The sequence below is a fragment of the Candoia aspera genome, chromosome 1, assembly GCF_035149785.1.
Source record: "Candoia aspera isolate rCanAsp1 chromosome 1, rCanAsp1.hap2, whole genome shotgun sequence".
In the NCBI taxonomy this organism is placed as follows: domain Eukaryota; kingdom Metazoa; phylum Chordata; class Lepidosauria; order Squamata; family Boidae; genus Candoia; species Candoia aspera.
In genome coordinates this window covers 314,897,502-314,914,182 of record NC_086153.1, presented here as the reverse complement: position 1 = coordinate 314,914,182, position 16,681 = coordinate 314,897,502, and the positions used below count along the sequence as shown (strand labels likewise).

At 40.7% G+C, this 16,681-nt stretch overlaps 1 protein-coding gene across 1 annotated transcript in view; it reads right to left on the bottom strand.

Annotated features, from left to right (window-relative positions):
- The window catches only part of KIF26A (kinesin family member 26A), a 184,726-nt gene that overhangs the window by 82,980 nt on the left and 85,065 nt on the right, over positions 1 to 16,681 (bottom strand). Inside the window, exon 4 of the mRNA XM_063290394.1 lies at positions 3,387 to 3,544. Coding sequence (XP_063146464.1) covers positions 3,387 to 3,544 — 158 coding nt within the window. The remainder of the gene's footprint in view (positions 1 to 3,386; positions 3,545 to 16,681) is intronic.

Sequence of the window (16,681 nt, the reverse complement as noted above, 5' to 3'; positions counted from 1 at the left end):
AAAAAAAATCCTAAATCAATCCCTTTTTCACCAATTAGATTCTAGGACTATGCTAAACTCTTCTACCTGAGGTCTTGAAAACCCATAAATAGAGTTAATATTTAGCTACAGTGGCCCAGTATATAAATCAAGTTCATGCACCTTACAAATGGCTTCCATTAACATGGCATATAAGGTGCCCATCTATACATTATCCCAAAAGAGAACAATAATTTTGATAAAACCTCTTTATGGGATTGATTGATTGATTGATTGATTGTTGTTTGTGCCTTTGAGCCAGTCTTGACTCCTTGCAACTGCCTGGACAAGTCCCTGCAGTTTTCTTGGCAGTGTTGTATTTAGTTTATGCATAAGGAATCTGAAATCCTTCACATCTTGTTGAATTACAATTCATAGTAATTCACCCCATACCTCCAAAAGCTAGAAGCTGTAGTTCAGGAGTTCCTGGAGCCCATTCCTTCTCAGGTTTTATATGAGGGCTCTACAGAGTGCACATCTAATGCATACCATAAACCTATATAACAATTCTCAACAACAGTCCGTGTGTACAAAACCAAGAATATAGCCACAAATCTTGGTTCTCTCCAAGAATAATCATGTGTGATCCAAAGATCAATGGATGGTTCAAGAAGAGGTATTTATTGTGTAATTGCCATGTCATATACAGAAAAGTTTTATATCCCACATTTGTAATACTCGTCTCTTTCTTCCTACTCCTGAAAACCTATTAAGAGAAAGAAAACAGAGCAACTGCATAATGCCGTTTGGCTAGTACTGGTAGAAGTTACCCATCTGGAAGAACTCAAGGAAGAGAAGCTGTCCTTCCCACTGCCAGTATCCCATCATTATCCCTAAATGGCATACGAAACATTCAAAGCCTCCTACAAAGTGCTACCCACAGTTCACAATGAATAGCCAAGTGAACAATTTATTAGAACTAATTGAAGCGCCTGAGCCTTGGAAGTAAAGCACATTAGTCATTTAGTAGTAGTATTAATATTGCAATGCCTTCATTGCCATTTCATTACTGCTCCAATGGCCTAATCATATGCTTAGTCACTGTTCAATCAGTACCCCAAGTCCAACAAGCTGTTTTGTCAGGTTTAAAGCTGATAAGATCTCTGCTCTCTCAGTCACCTCAATTATTGACTGTATTTTATGGTCAATCTAATGGCCAAATGGTTATCAGCAAACCATCAGGTGACTGTAATAGGAGAGTGACCCTCAGTTTATATGTATCATTAATGTTCATTAGCAAATAATTAGATTCTTTAATCTGAAAACTCAGAAGCATACAAATATGACTGAACATCTGATTCTAGAATAAGTGTAAAAAGCTTTCTTTAAAGATAAAGCACCTAAGTGCAGTTCTGGGCATTTGAGTTACAGAATTGGACTTGGAAGGGGATATTTAGTCCATCAAATTTAATTTGGTGCAGGAATCCAAATTAAAACTTCCCTGCCAGATGGTTGCTTAGCCTCCATTTCAACACATCCTGTGAAGGGGAGTCCACCACCTCTCTGGATAATTGGTTTCCCTGTTGATGTTTTTCCTAATATTCAATTGAACACTGAGGGAATAGAATATGCAAACTACTGAACAGACCTGTCTTCAACATTACAAAAGAACGTTCATATATAAGCAGAACACAATCAAGACAGGGTTGCATGAATAAGGCTGCAATGTTGTAAACATTTCCTTTTCCCAAATTCCATCATATTCTAGAGTAGGCTTCCCCAGTCTGGTGGACAGTGTCCAGATATAGTAAATCTCAACCTCCATAACTCCCAGCCAGGTTTAGATTTCCCCCTTCTTTCAAGATATAGAGGAATTCAGGGATCTACTTCTATTTAAAATATTATCTTGGTACCAGATACACTAAAGTGTTCCTGTGCAAAAAAGAGCAGAGAAGAGGGGAAAGAAAGAAGACAAAGAGAGATAATACATATTCCTTTTGAGGCAAATGAATAAAACAATCAAATTAAATATAACAGCAGTACATAATTAAGCCTGATGAAGTTAAGTAACCACTTTTAAATGACGACTTTTCACTCAAAATGTAAACACAGTCTGCATTTATGGAGAGTAACAAAGCAAATTCTCTCCAAGTTATGTAACAAATTGTGGATATTATCTATAAAAAGACAGATGGAATCAGTGTGAGAAAAAATAATGGCTTTCAAATGTACAGAAAATTATTCAGGCATTCCTTCTCTTTTGCGGTTCAGCCTGAAGTAGGATCATGCCAAACTACCCCACCCCAGACTTTGCACAGGCTGACTACAGAAGTTGCTCCTCCTGCTGCTAAACATGCAACATCCACAGAGAAAGGATCATGCACCAAGAAATGGGGGCCAAATGTCATGCAAGAAGCAAAACAATAATTTAAGTAGACTAGTATGTTGTGGTTATGTATCACTCTTTATGAAGGCTGTCTAAACAGATGCGACGTTGCTTAGAAATACTGAAAAACTGCCTTTAGCCCATATAGATCATGGGGCGGGGGGGGCGGCTTTGAGACATTCTGGACTAAACCAAGTTGTCTTGGCAAGTTCTTTAGAAGTACTTCTTCCTAGTGGGGGGTGGGGGGAGAGAGAGAGAGAGACTTAGCCCAAATTCACCCAGCCTGGCATTAGGCCTAAGTTGGGACTAAAACTCACAGTCCCCCAGTTTCTAGCCTGATGTCTTAGCCTGTACTGCTTTCTATCTCCAAATTTTAGAGGGGAGTCTTTTCCAAATTTACCTGAAACCTAAGCTCAGGACTTTCTGAGTGCAAAGGCCCCTGGCAGCCCTCTCCAAAGCTTCTGAATCAGAATATCTCACAAGAGGGTCCTTACTTAATCATAAGTAAGGCACTATAAGCTAACTTATCTAGCTAAGCAATTCCTTTTCTGCCCCTATTGTTGTTGCTAATTGTTAGAGCTTCCCACAAAGAATGCCGGGACTTGTGTTGTGGTACAATTGCTAAGAACGTCTGTTAAGAAAACCGCGAGATTCCCCCAAGACCACTGGAAGAAAAGGAATGAATGCTTCACTGCATACTCTACAAATAAGAGAAAAAAACAATGTTGGCGGTAGAATTATATGGTTCCATAACACAGGAAGTTCTTTTTTTCCTTTTTTGGCAAAGCAGGGCCAAAAAGGCAGGATTTCCAGCAGATGCACAGTGGGTAGAAAGAGGATCTTAATTTTGCCGTCAGTTTCTCCCCACAATTTCCTGTAGCCGCTTTTTCCCCTCAGTAGGTGTTCCAGCCTTGTGCTGCCATGTATAATAATTATGTTATCCAAACAGCCTCACTGCATTCATTACCTGAGCTGTCACTTGTAAAGGAAGTTTAAGAACGTTTGGTTTGCCGCCATTTAATACTCAATGCAGTAGTATTACCTTATGAAGAAAGAAGCTGCCGCTGAAGGACCCGCAGAGACGCCAGCAGGAGCAACCAAACTCTGGGAACCGCCAGTCCCAATCTGGTCACAGTTGTTTTGTCCTGAGGTAACTTGAAAATTAGAACCTTCCTTTCCACACTCTCCTGGTGCTGCCTCCTATGAAAAATTGAATTAAATTAAATTTTAAAAACAGTCATTTAGAAATATTTACTAACATGAAGCATATATTAGCATGGTTTTCAAATAACATGAAACTAGAAGGAACTGCAAATGCGATAGAGAGCATCATTAAAACTAAAGATCACTATGAGAACCTAGAACCAGACTGAGAAGCCTGTCGCAGAACTGCAATTCCCAGCCGCCTCATAATTTGCCCCTCTGGGCAGGGCTGCGGGGAGCCGTAGTTCCACACACATCCCAAAACAAGAATAACGTGTCCTGAGCAAAATGGATAAAGGTATTAACCTTTGCAAGTGTGTTGTAAAGCCAAATTTGTACAGTAATGTGGCAAAATGGCATAATTAACCTGTAAGAGGAAGCCGAAACACACTCAGGAAAATCCCAAGAGATACAGTAGTCCAAAAAGTTCTTGATGGGGGAGAAAAGCAAAATAAGCCCATGAGAGTTGAACATGCTCAGTTTGGTAAGAAACGCTGACTGTTCAAGGGAGGTAAATAAAAAACAAGGATGATGGGGAAATGGAATGGAATGTCCTGGAAAAGGGCATAACTGACTCACTAGATTCAAATGAATTACTACTCTCTGTACAAAAGAGTTCAAGTTAATCTTATGACTCATTCTGCAACCCTTTTATCTGTTAGTAGTCTTTCTAAGAGTCAGCTTGGTGTAGTGGTTAAGGCATTGGGCTAGAAACCGGGAGACCATGAGTTCTAGTTCTGCCTTAGGCACAAAGCCAGCTGGGTGGCCTTGGGCCAGTCACTCTCAACCCTAGGAAGGAGGCAAAGGCAAACCACATCCAAAAAACCTTGCCAAGAAAACTTCAGGCAGTCTCCGAGAATCAGACACAATTGAATGGATTAAAAAACAAAAGTCTTTCTAAAACAATTCTTATATGCTTATCCATTTTACATGCAATAGTTTTCCCTTGTTTAACATGATATTGGATATTTAAGTATCACACAAGCGGAATCATGCGAAAAGACTGGTATTAATTCTATTAAATAAATACATTTAAATCAGCAGCATGATTTAAGATGAATGAAAGGCTTTCTGAATTAATCACTGATAAAGAAGACAGAATTGATCATTTGCCTAAGAAAGCTCAGATCACTTATTACTATTACCACTATTAGTTTATTCACTTAGTACCCATAATTTATTTTACTTATTTATTAATCAAATTTATCACCATCCATCTCCCAAAAGGGACTCTGGGTGGTTTACAATAAAACGTAAGAAAGAAAAATATATAACTGTAAAAATACTATAATATAATACATAATAAAATAAATGTGATAAAAACCCTGATGGCTGGAAGTTCTCTGTGATTTGCAAGCAGAGCAGGGTTCTGCTAAGAAACTAACCATCCCCAGGAATGACTACTCTCTCTCCCACCCCAGGCATGATAACAGAATCAGGTGTTTAGTTGTTTCCTAAAGTCCAGGAGGGAGGGAGCCAATCTCACTTCCGGGGGAAGGATATTCCAAAGGGCAGGGGCTGTTACAGAGAAGGCCCGCCTCCTGGACCCTGCCAGATGGAGTTCTCTTACAGATGGGGTCCGTAGCATGCCCTCTCTGCATGACCAGGAGGGACGGGTTGATGTAGTGGGGATGAGACAGTCCCTTAGGCAGCCTGGACTCATGCCATGTAGGGCTTTAAAGGTGATAACCAACACCTTGAATTGGACCCAGAAGCATACTGGCAACCAGTGCAGCTCACGGAGCAAAGGGGTGACATGTGCTGATCTTGGGAAACCCAAGATCGCCCATGTGGCTGCATTTTGCACCAGCTGTGGCTTCCGGATACTCTTCAAGGGTAGCCCCATGTAGAGTGCATTGCAGTAGTCTATGGGGGAGATAACCAGGGCATGAGTGACCGTTCGAAGGGCCTCTCGCTCCGGGAAGGGGCGTAACTGGCGCACAACACAAAGTTGTGCAAAGGCCCTCCTAGCCATGGCTGCCACCTGCTCTTCGAGCAGGAGCTGTGAGTCCAGGAGGACCCTCGAGTTACACACCGGGTCTGTCTGGGGCAGTGCAACCCCATCCAGAACTAAAGATGACAATTTTCCAGAAATCGAGGAGCCATTAATCCACATAATGCTAAAGGTCAGTCCAGACTCTTCTCAGTCTACCTCATCCAGAAGTGTTAAAATTGGAGGTCTCAGAATTCCAGGGCAGCTGGCAAAGTATTCTAGGAGTTACTGTCCCAGGACATAACCTGAAACAGAAATTCCTACCACTGGACTTACAAGCTGGGTTAGACCAACACAGTGGGGGTGAAGGTAGGATGCTAGAAAGTAGAACTGATGAAAGGGGACAGCAGCATCAAATAGCAACCACAACTGCTTAGGAAACATGGCAAACATACAGTAGATCTTTTAAAAATATCTAAAAGAAGAGAGAAAGAGAGAAAAACACTTCAATGAAAAGATAAAGAATCAGGATATCTTGATGGAAATCAAAAGATGCTTCTGAAGCTATGAACAGATCCATACAGTGTCTCCGCACTGCTTCAAAATCAGCTCCATGCCCGTGTGTTCTCCTACCATCATCTATATTCAGCAGTTGAGCTGATTTATATCTGTCTCAACTATGGTGAGCCCAAAATTATTTATTTATGGCTGTGTGAGTAAGTGAGAGAGCAAGTGCAAGACATAGAGAATGCAATCATTCCATCTGCTAGGCTGAATGTTCTACAGAATCTGTGGACCCCTTTTCCTACTAGTGAAAACTCTTGTTTCACCCTGCCCCAGGGTTCAGCGGACAATATTCTCTTTACAGGACCTCAAAAGGAAGGCAGCTTGACAGTTTCATGAGTCACCTTTCACAGCTACCACTCAGATTGATTGACTGATTTGCATAAGGTCAGAAAAATGCACACCAGACTGTTGATTTTACTTTAAAACGTATCTGCAATTATCTGGACTGTTGGACTCTGTAAATGCTTGCAAGTGTTCCTCTATGCATTGCAACCTAGGCAAAGGAAGTAGGATGGAAATTGACAAAAATACTGTTTTCCCTTCCACTGGCAGGACACTGTGCTGCTAGGAGTGCTTTTCCCTTGAATGTTTACAAGACGGGAGTTGCCAGCAATTCATTTTCGTTCCCTTTTATGTGAGTGGTAGGTGACGGGATTTTTATTCCTCCAGGACCATCTTCCTAACACACAGGCAATCTTCAACTATCTGTTCCTGGAGCTTCTATGCAGGTATTATTTAGAATGCTTCTCCCCCTCTCCTTCACTCAGGACCCTGCAGCAGCATGCAACCATGCTTACAGCTACTGGGAAAAGCACCTGGTTGCAAAATTGCCAGCAAGCTATCCTTTCAGCATCACAGCTAGCAAGTTATTGTTAAAAAAAATAATGAATTATATATATTTACATTCTCCTATCAGTCACCTGGAGGAGGGTGACCTCAAGAGGGAGAGTGACTTGAAGAGTGTACGAGATTAGCAAAGACAACCACAGGTTGTCTTTAAACCTGATTAGTGAGGGAGTGGAAATGGGAATCATGCAGTGTGGAAGTGTCCTGTTTCTCAGAGACTGGGAGGTAATCGTATTTCCAGCTATAAGTAAGAGAGGTGAGAAGAGGAATTACTTGAAAAGGAAACTTAAAAGGCATGTTTGTAGTCCTGTCCACTCACAAATGATGGCAACAGATCCTGGAGGACATATTACTGCAAGAGTCAAAAATTACAGATTGAACAGAAGGGCATTTACAAGACAATTTACAAATTGTCATCTGCAAAAATTGGAAGCTGCCATGCTTTGGATTACATCAATCGAACAGATTGTTTAATCCAGCCTTTCTCAACCTGGTGCCCTCCAGAAATGTTGGGCTATAATTCTCATCATCTGTTGTCATCCTGATCCAGGTCTGATGGGAGCTGCAGTCCAGCATTTCTGGGAGAGTGCCTAATTGCAGAAGGCTGATCTAAGCCTACTGTCCTGTCATATGTTTGCAAACCCCTCATGTCTATCTGACAAGCTATTTTATCCATTTTTCCTGTATCCTGTACAGCTCCACAATTAGTGATAAAAAGAAGTCATGCCCAGCACTAAGCAAGATTAAAAGCATGTCCAGAGAAAGAAAACACGAATAATGCAGAAAACCTTTGTTACAGGTAATGTACTGTAACTAAAGACAGGTTTAAAAATGACCTGCAGTAGCAAGGAAACTTCATAGTAATCTTACAACATGGGAGAATCTGCATGTTTGGGGCTTGGGGCAGGGGCAGGGGCAGGGAAGAGAATCAACATACTTGGGGTTGGCTAGTGCCTTGAAGTGCCCCTCCTACATAATGACTGAAGAAGATCACAGCCATCTGGATTTTATGATCTGGGGTAGTTAAGAAATTATTTTAGAGGGATTTTATTAGAATTTTATTGTATATTTATTGTTCTGTATTGTAAACCGTCCAGAGTCCCTCTGGTCGGAGGAGATGTGTGGTGACAAATTTGATAAATAAATAAATAAATGTTTGAGGCCACTGAAAAGCATATAATTGCTGTGGTCCTTGCGACTGGCTCTGCTACAAGTTTATTCACATGCACTCACCAACGCTGCAGGTTTTCACCACAGGCATTATCATTATCATCATCATCATCATCATCACCACCACCACCACCACCACCACCACCGTTATTCATTGTTGTCATCCATCAAAACATATTCACTAGATAGCTTACAAAGCAAAAACAATATAAAATGGCTATTCCAAGTGGCAAAGAGTCCCTTTAGTTCACATAAACCTGTACTTTCTAACTCAGAGAACTAAAGATTTATAACGGCAATAATGGCAATAAATGAGGACAAATATTTGGCCCAATCTCCCACAAAGCGCAAAACCTCTATACTTCAAACAGTCTAGCATACACAGAAGTATAGATTTCAGTTGAACATTAGGAGAAAGTAAGAGATCTTGGACAATGTATGTAGTAACTAAGACAGGTGATGAGCTCCTCTCCTGGAGATCTTCAAGCAGATGCTAAATAGCTTTCATCAGGAATGCTTCATAGGTTGACCTTGTGCATTTAGCTGTGGGAAGGAATTAAACTATGGTCTACAAATCCTCCCAACACTCTTCCAACACTTCCATTTTGTTAGAATGCATTGCTAAATCCTATATATAATCAATTCTTATCACATGGAAAAGACAGCTAATATGAAAACGGAAAATGAAACATTGATACTGTCATGCCAAAAAGGCCTACTACCAACTATCATGGAAAGTGAAAACCTTAAAGACCTTTCCAAACACTGCATAAGAATGTTTTCTTCCTTGAGCTCTCAGCCAGTAATACTATGAGTAGTTGCAAAGCATAACCATATGTCCCAATAAGGATTGTGTGATACAGGTCTGGTTCTCCCTTCTAGACATGAGGAATTACTGGCTCTTTAAAATTAAGTGGGAAGCAATGGAGCTTACATGGTCCTGCTCTATTTCAGGCAATGCCCATAGCTACCTTTCTAACCATGGCCAAAGCAAAGTATCAGCTGCACAGGAATCTGGGATCATACCCACAGCATGAAAACAGTCGGCAGAGTCTACCTAGGAGATTGAAAGAAGTGGAAAAAAAGTTTAAGTTACTAGTCATTGTTAGAAGGAAGGGTTATCTTTAATATTTAGTTAGGTTTTCATTACACAAAAACATTTACATCAGGCATAGGGAAGCTGTGGCTCTTCTATTTTGACCAAGCTTCAGTTTCCAGCAACCATCAGCATCTTAGCCAATAATGAAGGATGCCAGGAATTTGAAGAGCCAAAAATTCCACACCCCTGCCCTAGAACCAAGGATAAGTTTAAAAACAGTAAGTGCAACTATTTTTCCCCCACCAGCTATATTTTTAAAAAATCTGCCAAAGCCTTCAGCCTTTGTTACCACTCTACCTGACCAGGAAGAAATTTCCTCAGGAGATACTATATTTGCTTAGATTTCTATACAGCACTATAATATTGATGCTTCAAGAAGGTTTACAAATAACTGATTCAAAAAAGATCCAACAAAGGAGTAATACTTAAGTTTTGTACAGTAGGGAGGTCAGCATCCAAGATAACTTAGAGGTTATTCTGTCTAGTACTAGAAAATGAAGTTAGATCAGCACTCTGGTCATTATCAAGTCAGAGGTCTACAAGAATTTATGGAATATCTATGGAAATATGGCAAACAACAGAATCAGTTCTAACCAAACTATGCCAGCAAATATGGAGAACAACACAGTGGCTGACAGATTGGAAGAGGTCGGTCTACATATCAATATCAAGAAGATGACTTAAAAGAGTGTGCAAAGTACTGTACAGTATTTTTTATTTCATATGCTAGCAAAATAATACTTAGGATTAACCAATGCAGATCAGAGTCCCTTATGAAAAGAGAAATGTTCAGGCTGTTTTATAAAAGGCCAAGGAACAAGAGACACATGGTGGATAATTGAGAAAGCAAAGGAATACCACAAAGAAATCAGTATGTGCTTCATTGATTATATAATGGCTTTTAATTGAGTCAACCATGTCAAGCTGTAGAATGCCCTTAGGAAAATGGGAGTCCCAGTATATCTCATTGTCCTCATGAGAAACCTGTATGCAGTACAGGATGTCACAGTCTGGATGGAACATGGAGAAAGAGACCAGCTCAAGGTTAGCAAAGGAGTGAGACAAAGCTGTATAGTCTCTCCTTATTTGTTCGAGAGATATGCTGAATATATATTAAGGGAAGAAGAGGAGTATGGTTTTAAAGCTGAAGGAAGAAAAATCAATAACCTGCCTATGCTGATGACACTGCTTTAATAGTTAAAAATGTAGATGACCTGAAAGTTCTAGTAATGAAAGTCAAGGAGCATAGTGAAAAAAATTGGATTATAGTTAAATATAACGAACGCAGATTGTTGTTGTTGTTTATTCGTTTAGTCACTTCCGACTCTTCGTGACTTCATGGACCAGCCCACGCCAGAGCTTCCTGTCGGTCGTCAACACCCCCAGCTGCCCCAGGGACGAGTCCGTCACCTCTAGAATATCATCCATCCACCTTGCCCTTGGTCGGCCCCTCTTCCTTTTGCCCTCCACTCTCCCTAGCATCAGCATCTTCTCCAGGGTGTCCTGTCTTCTCATTATGTGGCCAAAGTATTTCAGTTTGGCCTTTAATATCACTCCCTCAAGTGAGCAGTCTGGCTTTATTTCTTGGAGGATGGACTGGCTTGATCTTCTTGCAGTCCAAGGCACTCTCAGAATTTTCCTCCAACACCACAGTTCAAAAGCATCGATCTTCCTTCTCTCAGCCTTCCTTATGGTCCAGCTCTCGCAGCCATATGTTACTACGGGGAACACCATTGCTTTAACTATGCGGACTTTTGTTGTCAGTGTGATGTCTCTGCTCTTAACTATTTTATCGAGATTTGTTTTTGCTCTTCTCCCAAGGATTAAGCCTCTTCTGATTTCCTGACTGCAATCAGCATCTGCAGTAATCTTTGCACCTAGAAATACAAAGTCTTTCACTGCTTCCACATTTTCTCCCTCTATTTGCCAGTTATCGATCAAGCTGGTTGTCATAATCTTGGTTTTTTTGAGGTTTAGCTGCAAGCCAGCTTTTGCACTTTCTTCTTTTACCTTCATCATAAAGCTCCTCAGTTCCTCTTTGCTTTCAGCCATCAAAGTGGTATCATCTGCATATCTGAGATTGTTAATGTTTCCTCCAGCGATTTTAACTCCAGCCTTGGATTCCTCAAGCCCAGCATGTCGCATGATGTGTTCTGCGTACAAGTTGAATAGGTAGGGTGAGAGTATACAGCCCTGCCGTACTCCTTTCCCAATCTTAAACCAGTCCGTTGTTCCGTGGTCTGTTCTTACTGTTGCTACTTGGTCGTTATACAGATTCCTCAGGAGGCAGACAAGATGACTTGGTATCCCCATACCACTAAGAACTTGCCACAATTTGTTATGGTCCACACAGTCAAAGGCTTTAGAATAGTCAATAAAACAGAAATAGATGTTTTTCTGAAACTCCCTGGCTTTTTCCATTATCCAGCAGATTTTGGCAATTTGGTCCCGAGTTCCTCTGCCTTTTCTAAACCCAGCTTGTACATCTGGCAATTCTCGCTCCATGAACTGCTGAAGTCTACCTTGCAGGATCTTGAGCATTACCTTACTGGCATGTGAAATGAACGAACGCGGATACAGCAACCAATCTTAGCCCTGGCATTGAAGGTAAGTGATAGATAGTTCCTGCCTTTTAGGATCAACTAACAACAGTAAGGGAGCCAGAAGAAATAAGAAATACCCTGCAGACTAGCACTTAATAGGATAGCAATGAATGCCTTGGAAGAGCTATTCCAATGCTGTGACATGTCTGTACCTAAAAGATCAGGACTGTACAGGCAATGTCACTCTACAGAAGTGAAAGTTGAACTTAGAAAAGCAGAACAGAAAGAACATTGACACTTTTGAAGTTGGTGTTGGAGAAGACTCTTGGGAATGCCATGGATAGCCAAGAAAACAAACAAATGGATCATCAAAAAAAATCAATCCAGAGTTCTCACTTGAGGCCCAAACAACCAGGCTCAAATTATCATATTTTGGACATACTGTGCAGTTTTTTGATAAGTCCATAATGCTGGGAAAGGTGGAATGAAAGAGAAGAAATGGATAGCCAGAAGCAAGATAGATGCTCCATTACAGTAAAGACTGTGCACCATTAGAAAACATGAAAGGCCAAGCTGAGGGTGGATCAACCAAGAGAAGGTCTAACTATGTGTTTGCTAAGAGTTGACACTGACTTGATGGCACATAATTAGTGAATCAATCAATGGCTCAAAATGAAAGAAATTTTTAAGTGTATTCAAAATGTAGTGGTTCTTTGGTACTTTGGTCCCATGCTATCCCTGATCATTTGCTGGCCTTGTTTCCTACTTCCTTATGCAAGCCCCTCCTTCTCTCCAACTTCTTTGCATTTAGCAGGTAATTTGAAGAGGGATTATATATGTTTGTTCACCACTCCACTCAATCACAGACTCTATAAGCAAATTGACATGAACATGTATTTAAAGTTTCTCAGACATCCTAGCTGAACACAAGATTTTATTTATTCATTCATCTATCCAATTAATATGGCCGCCCGTCTATCCAAGAAACTTTGGCTGGCGATCAAGATAAAAGCCAAGAATTTCATAAACAAACAAAAAAAACCCCAAATAAAACTATTCACATATCCACATGCCAGAGCTCCCATGTTAACAGCCAGACCCCAAAGCTTGGGGGAAGAACCAGGTCTTCACAGCCTTGTGAAAGGCCAATAGAATGGGGGCTATCTGTATTTCAAGAGGGAGACTCTTCTATAGAGCAGGCTCTATTTCATTTATTTATTTATTTATTGAATAGCCACCCATCTCATTTATAACAGCTATAACAGAAAAGGCATGCTTCCAGGGACCTGTCATGTAACTGTTTTATTGATAGTATCTGAAGCATGCTCACTCTGCCAGATCAGGCCAGAAGGGCAGAAAGCATTGGGGAGAAGTGGTCCTGCAAGTAACCTGATCTCATGCCACATAGGGCTTTAAAAGGTGACAACCAAAACCTTGAATTGTACCTGGAAGCCTACCAGAAGCCAATGCAGCACCTGTAACACGCAAAACTGCATGTGTTCTGGACCAGCTGAACCTTCCAAATGCTTTTCAAGGGCAGGCGCATGTACAATATGTTGCGATAGTCCAACTGGGAGGTGACTAAGGTGTGAGTGACCATGACAGCACCTCCCAATCTAGGAATGGTCACAACCGGATGATATAGACCAGTCCCTCTTTTTATTGCAACTTACCTCCTAAGGTAGCTGAGAGGATAAAATGGGTTAAGAAATTCAAGTATCTTGCTTTGAGGTCCTTGGAGGAAAAGTGGGATAGAAATGTTAGTCCTCGTTGTCCTCTGTGATATATACTTATTATGGTTTTTTTAAGTATGATCTAAAATATTGTCCTTCAGATATTATTCTCATCTAAACTGATTATAACACCTCCTTTTAATCCCTCTAAAAAGCCATTCGTGTGTGTGTACCAATATGAGAAACACCGTTCCATTCAAATATTTTTTTAGGAATGTCTACTAGAATAATGTCCAGGAAATCTTTTAAAAATGCTTAATTAGATCAAATGCCACAGTACATTTTTTTCACTAGGGTTATCCACTACATGAGATAATATGCATTTCTGTCACCTGAAATACTACTCTGACATTTCAAACTAATTAGTTAAAATAAATTTAGCCAAAAAGAGACAGTGTTGTAATGAAGCACAAATGCAATTAAACAATCTCCAGGATGCCACAAAACTTTAAATTCTTTGCTGCCATAGATCATGTTTTATAGCTATCTCCTATGGTGACATGTTAGAGCCTTTTCATAGTATGCTACAGGCATTGCTCTGCATTTATTAGAGATGTAAGCAGAGTCCTTCGTATCTTATTTGCATTTAGGAAGGCATCATTTGGCATATGAATATCTGGCAGCAGAATTGTGATAGTTCTTCAGTGTTGAGTAAAGGACTACCATGATACTGCCACCAGATGTCCATACATTAGAATGTCCATCTGCAGTGGAGAAGCCTATGTGCAAAAACGTCAGCACTAATGCAATCAAACATCTTGAGTACTGTATCAGAAAGTCTATAAACAAGCAGCTGATCAACCTTAGCAGACTTCTTCACTACAACTGCCCATACAATAGGCTGGATCAGTAAACTAAGGCCATTCTCCAGTTAACCATGTAATATAAGTAATGCATGAAGGGTATGTATATATGTGTTATATACTCCCAATATCCTTGAGGCAAGGACTTATTCATGCAATATATAAGGGCAGAAGTAGACAATAATTTCAAAAAGAATTCCAATAAGTAAATGTAGAGATCACAAACATTGCAAGGTCTCTGTGTCTGTGTGTGTCTATGTCTGTGTGTTCTACTGTAATTTCTGATTAAACCAGTTTACACAAACCAAGAAAGCTTTTGTTTTTTGGTGAACAGTGATGCTCTAGGATGGCAATGCCTCCCATATATAATCTGTTTTGACTTGACAGGTAGCTTGTCTTCAGCGGAGGAGGGTAAGCCAAGTGTAGCTCTGAAAGTTTCTGAACCCACGAAGGCAGACTCCAGCACAGAGATCATGGAAAAACCAGACTCTCTACCCCAGCACCTGCCTCTTCAGATACCAGCCCAAATTCAATGGTACCACCTCTGAGCCAACAGGAGCACCAGGAACACAGAGTTTAGTATCAAAGGCTGGAAAGTTCAAACATCTCAATCTGCAAGGAAGAGCTCCATTCAGGAATAATGGCTTAACTTTCACCCTGCTGTTACTTCTGAATAGTCTGGCAGTCTGAACAAGACTAATGCAGACCAATAGGGCCAGAGTGCAGGCTTCTGAACTTTGATATTAAAAAAAGAAAAAACAGTCCAGTGCTGGAAATAACATCTGTTGCAGCCCTTCTTGTGCCTCCAGGATTTTGCTCTAACTTGTTCACACAAACATCAGAACACTGACCTCTTCTTCACTATTTTATATGTCAGTTCATCTGACTCTCTAATGCTACCTCAGTTGTTTTGAACCCAATTGGATTTATACTATAGTGCTTTATTATGTCCTTGACTTTAGCTTGCCACACTACATCCTTAGCCTTGGGCAGGTCACCATCTGCAACGCTCTTTGGAAGAGGAGATAGTTTCCAACCAGCATGGACCGCCATCCTCAAAAAGTATTTTGAGAACCAGTGACATCATCTGGTACAACTTTGTTGCCCTGTACCTGAACACCTGGAAGTTACTGCCAGTCAAAGCAGGCAATACCTGAACTACAATTATCCCACTGTATAAAGAAGCTTCATATTTTATTTTTCTTTTCAGCAAAGGGAAAGGGTTGTATGTTTTTCTAACAGCACCGATTACCCTCATCTGAGAAACTTATGTTAATTTTTTTTTTTTTTAAATGAAATGCCAGTAACATAACAATGCCATAGTAAATCAATGAAAACAAAATCTCGCTCTCCATACATGACTTGTGTCAATGGAACGGACCTTTCACAAGCCCATGCATTGCCTGTCAAAGGGAGGAATGGAGTCAGCTTGCCAAGATAAATTAATTAGGAAAATAACATTTCTACAGATGATCCATATCATTCTAATAAATCTTTAATTACTCAATTAACACACTTAAAGTCAGAGGTTAAACACGTTTTGCTATATACTGACAAAGGAGAGAATTAAAAAAAATCCTGCCCCAACACTGAAACATTTTTCCAACACTTTTGTGATTATATGATGAGGTGACCAGATGCCATTGCTGTAAGCTCGGTATTGCTAAGTTTTCTTGAATATGAGGGCAAAGCAAATTGGCAGTGGAGAAATGACTAATACATATTTAGGGCCATCAATAAAATAAGAATAGAGTCTATGGATCGAAGTAGCTCTTCCTGTCCTGGTGACCCTCAGATGTATTACGTGACAAAAATTTCCAGTCAGCAGGAACCTATGCAGGCTGGGAAGTCTGGTAATTGTAGTCCCAAAACATGGGGAGAACACTAGCTTGAGGAAGGCTGAATTAATGGACAAACCTGACCTTTACAACAGTTACTCACCTCATCACTGTACAATTAGACTACTGCAATGTGCTCTTCATGGAGCTGCCTTTGGAGATGACTTGGACAGCACAATCAGACCAAAATATTGCTGCACGGCTGCTAATAAGGATGAGAATATCTAACACTACAGTTACAGTGCTTCCATCACTGGAATGGTTGCCATCAGGTTTCCAGATCCAATCTGAAGTCCCAACTTTAGCCCCTAAAGCCCACATACTTTGGCCTTCATGTACCTCCAGGGCAGTCTCTTCCAACTACAGGTGGCTCAATTATGCATTCCAAGAAGGGATGCTGAAGGTCCCCATCTTCCATGAGCTGAATGGAATAAGGACCAAGAAGTGCGCCTTCTCTGTGGCAGTCTCCGCACTATGGAAGAAACCTCTCCCCAAGGTTCATGGAGACACTGTCCTGCTTGCCTTTCACACCACCCTCATTCTATGAGATGGGCAGCCAGTGTGCAAACTGTGCACTGCACAAGGGTGGTGGGGTGGGGGGC